Raw genomic sequence first — 9,717 nt, 5'->3', positions numbered from 1 at the left:
AGGACTAGTTTTATGCTTCCGCTCAAGAGATTTAAATTTCTTTTCATGTTTTTCTTAACTTTCACTTTTGATGTTTGAAACTTACTATTAAGAATCGTTTTCATACTTATTTATTATCATTTATGATTTATCGGTACCATATTATTGTTTTTAATATTTGAATTTAATGAAAACCTTTTGCACTTACCTTATTTATTTAGTATTTATTTCACCATAAAAGAGTGTCGTTTTAAGTTCCATGCATGCATATATTTAATAACGGCCTAACTTAAGTTCTAGGGGGTCGGGTCGTTATAGTTGGTATCAGAGTGGAACCTCTCCCAGTAAGATGTGGTTCGGGGACGAATCAAGTGGAAGCTGGTAGGCATGTAATGACCCAAATTTAGGAGAGGTACATGAATGAACCGGTATCACATTCGAATGAGAGAGATCCTGAGGACATGAAAGTATGGTTAAGAAATAAGAAAGGCTTAAAAGAATTGAAAGTTACTACCTATACCAACAAGGTGTACCTTCCTTTTCGGTGGCTCAATCATAAGAACTCCAAAGTTAGCTTGGAGCAATCTTATATTGGGTGACCTCCTGGGGACAACTTTCACTTCTAAAAAGCATTCAAGGCAAGGGAGGATGACATAGTCAGGTCGTAGGGGATGCAGGGGTCGAATCCAGCTTCAACATCTTAGATGTTTTTTTTTTGTATTATACTTCAGCATTTGTATTCCATTTTGTGCTATTGTTAAAGAAAATATATTTTTAATGTATCAGTATCCTCCTTTTTTAGAAATATAAATATTAAAAAGAATATATAAAAAATGACGTATCCAAATCTTAAATTTTTAGAAATTGACGAATCGTATCCGATCGTATCCATATCGTATAACCGTATCTGTGTCTGTGCTTTATAAATGATAAAAATTCCAACCCATTTTCATTAGGATTGTTTACAGCCAATTCCTGAATGGAGCCTAAGTTGCACTCTGACATTAATACTATATATGAATAAAAAATATTTCATTATATATTTGGACAAAACAAAAACATTTATTTCTTTACAAGCTTAATGATTAAAACAACAAAAAATAAATAGGAAAAAAAAAACTAGGTTGAATAGAATTCACTCCATATCATTCCTTAGAATGTTACTAAACCTAACACTAACTTTTGTTTTGTATTGTTTGTTTTTTTTTCAATCACCTCTTTTGGAAATTAAAGACCTTAATTGAGAAGGCAAAGATGAAGCCAAATAACACTGTAATCCCCACATGAACTGCAGCAACAACACCCAAAAAGTCATATTTGTAACCAAAATAATTGCTCACAAACTCAGCTACTGTTTGATTTGTGTCCATTGGATCATTTATATCCCCAAATTGGGATGTCACCAACCCATATAGTGTCCATGCCACAGGGCAAATCCAATAGTACCATCTCCACCATATTGGGATTCTCTGCAAAAACAACATTTTAAAACCATCAACTGTCTCTTTCATTTCAAAATGAATAATCGAAATGTATTTGAGTTTACGAGTTGACGATTGCAAATCGAGGTAACTAAATTATAAACAGATATCCCTAAACTTTGTCATTTATTTAAAAAAATATTCATTTCCTTTCAAAAGTTTCGTTATTATCTTTGATCCTTCATAAATGTTTGATAACTACCTTAGAGGAGAAGTCTATTAGAATGTTGGATGAAATTCAAGGTAAGGAAGAGTATAACACTCGATTTAGTTTAGAGTGTTGCCACTATAATAATTAGAAGAAGCGAACGTACCGTTCGAGGGACGATGAAGCCGGAGAAAAGGTTCCAAAATCCATAGAAAGCAGAGGAGACAATGGCAGCAATGTTGTGATTGGGGGTCACAGCCACAGTCATCATACCATAAAAGGTGAAGTACAAAAGGGTGAAATACATGAAGAAAATGTACCAAAAGAACTTGGCTGCAGTCCATTCAAAACCAATCATCCCATATACGATCACCCCATACACAACTGTTTGAATGAATATGTATGGAAGTTCAATCACAACCTGCATAAGATAAACTCAAACTGTAAACACGTATCCAAACAGGAAACAAGAAACAAAAATGTTGTCAAATAACAACGAGCTCGTTTTTAGTTACCTGTCCAAAAGCATATGGCAAAGCTGAGTACATTCCTGCTGCTCTTTCTCTATAAAAGACAGTTCTTTCAATGGCCACAACTGGCTGAACTGAAGTGGCATTTTGTACTCCAATGAAGAGAACAGCAGCATACATGGAACCCATAGCATTGAAGAGATCTTGTTGGGTGCCTCTGAAATAACCCATAAAATGTCAATATTCAAAGTTGAATCTCATAAGATTAAAGGAATGACAACTTCCCATGAAATATTATGCTTCATCATTTTTACCTCTTGGATCCAAGGTCCCAAAAGATAGTTCCAAACATCAAGGCTATGAAGGTTGTGAACAAGAATCTCACTGCACTGTATGGAGGGTTTCTCCAATATGAAAGATGTTGTTTCCATAGGCAAGCAATGCATTGGATGAAGAACGATTGAGAGTACATGGTGGGAAAATACAACTCTTTGGAGTTTTCAGTAGGCACACTTAGTTCCTTGATCAAGGCCTTGTTTCTCCTGCACAATTTTGTTTGAAAACATATGTTTTATATTAAGAATATAATGAACTAATTCAATTTGTTGCCATTTACTTACCTATAAAGTTCTGAATCTTTGTATAATGTGTTGAAGTTCACTCCAAGAGCTGCTTCTTGTGCTGCTGTGGTGACTTCTAGCATCCAAGTTGCAGGGTTGTAGCCATCTTTGATCTTGGGAACTCCCTCAATGCTCTTCAATGAATTTTATGAGTCTTGTTAGAGATTTTCTATCTCAAAAAATAAACTTTTAAATGATTTCTTTTTTCTTTTCTGATAAGAAATTATACCTCGAAGTACTCAATTAAATGTGACGAATGTCGACCGATTGGACCGACGTATATCTCTTCCCCTCCACGTTTTAACAAGAATAGCTGCAAGAGAACAACAAAAGATCAGATGTTTAGTTAAGCTATCAAAATGGATTTCGAGTATTTTGATGGTTGAGAGTAGTTGACCTCATCAAAAGCATCAAATATATCAATGCTTGGTTGGTGAATGGTGCAGACCACGGTTCTGCCGGTGTCGACCGTGTTCCTCACTGTTCTCATTACAATGGCTGCTGCCCTAGCATCAAGACCTGAGGTTGGTTCATCCATGAATATTATAGATGGATTTGCAACAAGTTCAACAGCTATAGTTAGTCTTTTGCGTTGCTCAGTTGAAAGTCCACTGACACCAGGTAATCCAACAATTGCATCTCTTAATGGGTTGAGCTCAATAAGTTCCATAACTTCCTCAACAAACATCTGTATCATAAACCAAATATCAGTACTTCATCCACACAAGCTCTACACATTATTGAATAAAAATGGTGAAAAAGAAAGTGAAAGGAATGTGTTGAAACTTTACCTTTCTGGTAGCAGAATCAACCTCGGGAGGCAACCGCAGCCATGCCGAATAAACAAGTGATTCGTAGACCGTCACGTGAGGAGAATGTATATCAGTTTGTTCACAATATCCAGAAATCCGAGCAAATGTTTCCTGCTTTTTAGGATACCCGGAAATGGTGATGTTTCCCTCTATGTATCCACCGGTTTTTCGCCCGGCCAACACATCCATAAGAGTTGTTTTTCCAGCACCACTGACACCCATCAGGGCGGTTAGAACTCCTGGTCTAAAAGAGCCACTCACGCCCTTCAAAAGCTCGAGCCGATCCTCAGTAATGCCTTGTGATTTCATTTCCTACAAAAGAGAAAAAAAATCTATGAAATTAGCACACGAGTGTTTTGTTGACAATCCTACATACTTTTTAATGGTTTTGTTCATGTCTTGGAACATCATATACACCTGTGGCATGTCTACTGCATATCGGATTTCGTCAAAAGTGATCAAATGTGGTTCGAAAGGAAGAACCATTCCTCTCTTCTTGTTCTGATGAGCTTCTTCACTAATGCTTCCAACTCTTGCAGATGAAGATCTAGATGATAAACTAAGCTGATCTGCAGTCCTTTCTGCATTATAATGTAAGTTGATATTAAAAAAACTCTCAAATGATGATGTTTATTAAGGGAGATGGACGTTAGCAAGCCTGTTTTTGCATACCAGAAGAGCTCTTTCCTTTTGATGACAGCTCCAACTCTTGAACATCTCGAGATTTCTTCACACTTTTGTCGGTCGAGGTCTCTTTGGACACGACAGCCTGAGGGCTCTCAAAAGCTACAGAATTCGAGCTGGAAACTTACAACATGTTCAAGTGCAAAACAACGCTTGAAAGTAGAGTTTCGACTACTTACGATCGAGATATTTCAAGGCTATAGTGAAGAGAAAATTGAATAACAAAATATATCCAATTGTTGCACCAACCCCAATCCAATACCAACTAGCTTGTGGGAAGATTCCCCTAGATTTCAAGACTAAAACTCCGAGTGATTCCGTCGAGTTAGGACCCAACTGCAACAGGAAAATGACGAAGATCAGTTACTTTTTCTAGTTGTTAGTTTTGCACATTTTGTTTGCATAAATCCGAAAGTCTCTTACTTACATGTCTCCACTTATGGCCGAGAAACTCATTCACAGCTATTCCATTTTGTGCATACATCATCGGAGAGGTCCAGTAGCCCCAAATCCACCAGGGATGCACATTATCTAAACACAAAGAAAAGTTCTCATTATAAGTAATTTTCAGATGTAATGGTATTGAAAACACATAGGTCACTTGAATCGAACCTCGAGCTAAGACGAATCCACCCAAAACAAGAACTGTTAGTAAAGCAAATGATCCAAATGTATTTGCAACGATGATATTCCGTCCCAATGCTCCAATCAAACGGAACAGCGCCGATGCCATTTGGTTCACACACAGGAGCATGAGAAAATGTTTGAAGAATCTGCAAGTCCATCATATGGCCTAATGTTATCAAGAAGGTAATGATCAAATTTGGAGTTAAGTGTTCATCATTCTCTAACCTTCCGGCATTTGGATCGAATCCGACGACGTAGTAAGTCATTACCACCCAAATTCCAACTTCTACAAAAGTAATAGGGATTTTAAGGATCCATGTGGGTATGGAATATGCCCAAGGGGGAAAGAAGAGGAAGTCCCTTTGCTTGTAGAACACAGGAAGTTTCAGGATTGTCATAGCAAGCTCAGAGAAACCATTGAACATGATTATGATAATTGCAAAGAACAATGCTCCCATGTAAACTGATCCATCGTCCACCGTCCTCCGGTGCATCTCGGTTCGGAAAAACAAGGTCATTGTCACGAAAGCCATCAGGATGAGCTAAAAAATGAAAAAACATGGTAGTGTCAAACATGAGCTTTCAGAGAAAGAGAATAAAGATATGAACTATGAAACTAAAACTCACTTGAATCAACTTGAAAATGTAGACAAATGAGTTCCTCTTCATGAGTAAAAGCTCCCTTGAAATGCAAGCTTTTAACAGTTCCTTCTTGCTAGCACCATACTTTTCGGTTGTTAAAGCAGCAGGGTGGCTTTTAGACTTGTCAAATGGAGTGGCAAGCTCATCACCAAGCATCTTCCCCACATGAAATGATTGAAAGGCTTCAGAAAACTCCTCCACACTGACAAATCTATAAGCCTCATCTCTTTTAGCCCAATACTGTTCTTGGTCTTTCCTTGAGGTAACCTGTAAAACAATTTCCATCAGCCAAACAAAATGGATGAAATAAAGAACAGAAACGATCACACAAAGATGAAAAGGGGGAAAGTCAAAAGGTCAAATGTGCTTACTTCTTGTAAAAAGTCAGCTACTCCTTTCCTCTGGGGGCAAGTAAAGCCCATATGTTGGAAGAACTCGAGCACGGTTTCACGTGGACCTTGATACACAACTTGTCCATCTGATATCAGAATTATGTCATCAAACAAATCATAAGTTTCAGGGGCAGGTTGAAGAAGAGAGATCAGAGCAGTTCCATTCAGAATATGAATGGACTGTCTCATTGAATTAACAATCTGATACGTGGTTGAACTGTCCAATCCTGTCGAAATCTCGTCCATAAATAGAGCTCTCGCTGGTCCAACCAGCATCTCCCCGGTCGTCACCCTTTTCTTTTGCCCACCGGAGATCCCTCGAAACATTTCATCTCCCACCATTGTATCAGCACAAATTTCAAGTCCTAGAATCTGCATTGTTTTGTTTAAACAATCAGAATAAAATTATAAGACCATATACTTTTAGACTTCTTGTTGTTTGATTATTACAAAAAAGTTTTCACCTTTAGTACATAATCCGTCACTACATTGGTCTCTTGTCCTCCTAAAGCTGCAGCCTGAAATTTCTCGATCATATTAACACATGGCAAGCTAAACCTAGAAAGGAAATGGAATTGAAAACTGAAAATGACATTGAATTTCAACCTTCATGATGATATCTAAATCTGGGTCAGGTTTAATATTTGCAGCCTTTTCTCTCCTCGATAGTTCTGTCAACATATCTGCAGAGGAAAAAAACCAAAAGTTGGCCATTTACAATGACTTTAGAAGAGTTTCTTGGAAAAAAAAGACATGATTCATTATTTTAAGCGAAAACTTGGATGATGTTCTTGTAAACTGACCATAACGTGGACCAACTCCTTGACATCTTGCAGAAAAGGATAAGGTTTCTCTCACAGTCATTTCTCCAATGTGAAGGTCTTGTTGGCTTATGTAAGCTGATGTTCTTTGTGGAACAAATTCATTCATGCCATGTCCATTGTATGTAACTCTACCAGAAAACTGTCAAATGCACACAACACAACCACAATCAGCTCAAATTTGGTAACAAAATTTTGGTAGAAATTTAGTGTGTAAAGTTGGGATTTTGTATTGTTGTCTTTACTTTGAGATCCTTCCCAAGTTTTCCGGCTAATGTTTTGAGTAATGTCGTCTTGCCAGAGCTCGGTGGCCCCAAAAGCAAAGTCATCCTACAAAAATTATAGAACTTAGAAATTAAGAACGTGTTTTGGAGTGATTTTATAAATGATAATTTTAATAAAATCGATTTATTAACAAATAATTTTCATACATCATTTTAATGTTTAATATTATACTTTTAAGCGTATATTTGGAATTGAGTTTTAGAATACATATTTTGAGCTAATTTTTTAAAAAATTACAATCAATTTTGTAAAAGAGCTATAAATCATGCTAATATTTTATTAATACCTGTACAATTGATTTAAATCTAATTAAAAGTATTTTTAAATGATTATTGCTTGATAAAAATTTTCAAAAAGAAAAAAAGTGATAGATAGACGAGAAATTTAGAAAGAGAGAAATAAAGTTAGATATAAAAATTTGGAAATAATGGCAAATTTTAAAAAAATAGCATTAAAGAAAAAAAAACTTAAAGAGTGAGTGACAAAAATTTTCAAGAACTAAAAGTTAGGGAAAGAGAAAAAAATTGAGAACAATGATCACTTAAAAAATAATATAGTAAAATTAGAGAGTGACATTATAAAACTTTAAAGAGAGAAAATTAGAGAAAAATAAAGATAAAAAATAGACTAAACTTTTAAAAAGGAAAAAAAGGTAGGAAGAGAATCTTTTAATATAAAATAATTGTCTATTAAAAAAAAAAAAGAAAGAAAGAAAGAAAGAAAACTAGTGATAGTTATCAAACAAAAATCATTAAGAAATCACCTCAAAAAGTGATTTTTAAAATGTGAAAAGTAATTTTGATAATTCAAACGTTACATGTCTTATGATTAATAATATTTGTTAAATGGCAAATATTGAATGAAGTATTTGTTGAACTTTAATACCAATACCAACCTTCCTGGCTTGATTATTCCACTGACATCATGAAGAATGGATAATTGCTTCTTTCTGTTTGGAATGATGTGAAAGTAACTCAAGAACCCCTTTGAAGAGACAGTAAGAATATGAGAACTTTTGGTAAAAAAAAGTAGTGGGAAATAAAAATTACAGTTAAAAATGTAAAATGTTATATTAATTTTGAGAGATTAAGATATATTAACACATAGTTTTGAATTTAACAAAAGTGATTATAACTCCCAAATATACATTAAGCTAAGTGCATGTTCGGGATTATCAAAATCACTTCTGTCGTTTTTAAGATTACTATAAAACATTATATTAAAGCACTCGAATCAAAATTAATTGTATTACCTCAAACATGTTAAGAGAAAAGTTAAACATAGTTGGTAAAGCTCTGCCTGCTGTATGAGCCTCTGCTTCAACTTCTAGATGCTCAAACCTCACTTCAATTGCAGGAAGATCAAGCCCCACTCTACAAATCCCAAGTTCCATTTCAAAATAATAAATTAAATTAAAAAAAAAAATTAAAATATCATTTTAATTCTTATATTTCGAAGTTTGTTCAATTTCAATTTTAGTCTCTCTATTTTCAATAAATCTTAAATTTTAGCCTCTGACATTTAAAAGCATATAGACTAATGCCACATTTACCAAACCATAATGAAAATTAATATAATCGTAATAGAATTCCATCAGTAGATCAATTGTAATGAGCCTAAATCACCAATATAATTGGATTGATTGTTTATTTAAAATTATGAATTTTATTATATTTACTGTTACTGTTATTGTTACAATAACTATAAAAGGTATCGAAATTCATCATTTTCTTTTGGAACAATAACAGTAATGTAAAGATAACGGCAACGGTAATCTAAGCGCGGTGGGTTCGTCGATCAGTTTATGTTTTTTTATTATAAATTTGGAAGTGGATTATGTGTTAGTAGTGATGTTTTCCGTGGGTAAACGTGACCTAAACTTGAACAAATTTGGAAGGAAAACAAGATGGGTACCTTTCCATTCGACTCTTTAACTTGAGCAAGAATCTTTCATTATCATCTTCAGCGATCTTGACAAGTCTCTCCAAGATGTTTCTTCTCTCCAACAAACCCAGATTTTGAACATCGATTTCTCTAGCAGATTCACCATCAAGGTTCAAAATCCCTCTCCTAACACGTAAATAAGTGGGAAGCCTTTCAATGGAAGCCCATTTCAGAGCTTCTTCGTCGTCTTCGTCACGAGAAGATCTCGAAAAAACTTCCATGGCGCTGTTCCTCCATATACTTGAGCTGTTAATACGAGCACTACTCACTCTGTAAATCTCTCCAGTGTCCATCTCTTTTCAAGGCTCTGTTTTTCAGAAGATCATTAAAGAGAAACAGGGGATCTCGATGCAGTGTGTGGACAAACTTTAAAACTTTGGCTGAGATTCTTTGTTTGGCCTTCAAACAAGAGAAAATGGAGAAAAAATCTGAGAGGAAGGTAAAGATGGGTTTGGTGTATTTATAGTTGTTGAAGAACAGAGGATGAAAAAGATTTATCTTTTTCTTCTTTTTTAATGGGGTTTACTGATTTTTTTTTTTTTTTTCTTGTTGATGTAATGTCAAATGTCAGATGGAAGAAACATGGAAACTGCTTACAATTTGAATTATAAAGAGAGAGAGAGAAAGAAAGAAAGAAAGAAATTTAAAATAAAAAATGGTCCATATTGAGTGGCGCCATGAACATTTGTGAACCCAGGTTAAAGGACTTGCGTTTGCCCCAAGTTTTTTTTTTTTTTTAGTGAAATTTTCATTTATATATATATATATGTAAAGTTTTGGTTGATTTTTAAAAATGTTTAAATTGATTCAAG

General features: G+C 34.8%; 1 protein-coding gene across 1 annotated transcript; it reads right to left on the bottom strand.

Moving 5' to 3' along the window:
* Positions 1-994: 994 nt before the first annotated feature.
* On the bottom strand, positions 995-9,429 carry LOC120088413 (pleiotropic drug resistance protein 1-like). The gene is made up of 23 exons (XM_039045689.1): positions 8,876-9,429; positions 8,214-8,334; positions 7,857-7,945; positions 6,922-7,006; positions 6,659-6,818; positions 6,462-6,538; positions 6,320-6,373; positions 5,835-6,227; positions 5,449-5,730; positions 5,047-5,363; positions 4,807-4,967; positions 4,622-4,725; positions 4,374-4,530; positions 4,183-4,296; positions 3,928-4,091; positions 3,490-3,822; positions 3,096-3,386; positions 2,928-3,011; positions 2,699-2,832; positions 2,393-2,620; positions 2,124-2,295; positions 1,775-2,029; positions 995-1,448 (listed from the first exon to the last, which is right to left on the bottom strand). The coding sequence occupies exons 1-23, from the start codon at positions 9,196-9,198 to the stop codon at positions 1,191-1,193; spliced, it is 4,356 nt and encodes a 1,451-aa protein (XP_038901617.1). The 5' UTR covers positions 9,199-9,429; the 3' UTR covers positions 995-1,190.
* Between the last annotated feature and the right edge of the window lie 288 nt (positions 9,430-9,717).

The sequence above is a fragment of the Benincasa hispida genome, chromosome 10 (assembly GCF_009727055.1).
Source record: "Benincasa hispida cultivar B227 chromosome 10, ASM972705v1, whole genome shotgun sequence".
NCBI classification, from domain to species: Eukaryota; Viridiplantae; Streptophyta; class Magnoliopsida; order Cucurbitales; family Cucurbitaceae; genus Benincasa; species Benincasa hispida.
Note: the sequence above shows the minus strand (reverse complement) of the source record. Positions and strands in the feature narration are given on the sequence as shown.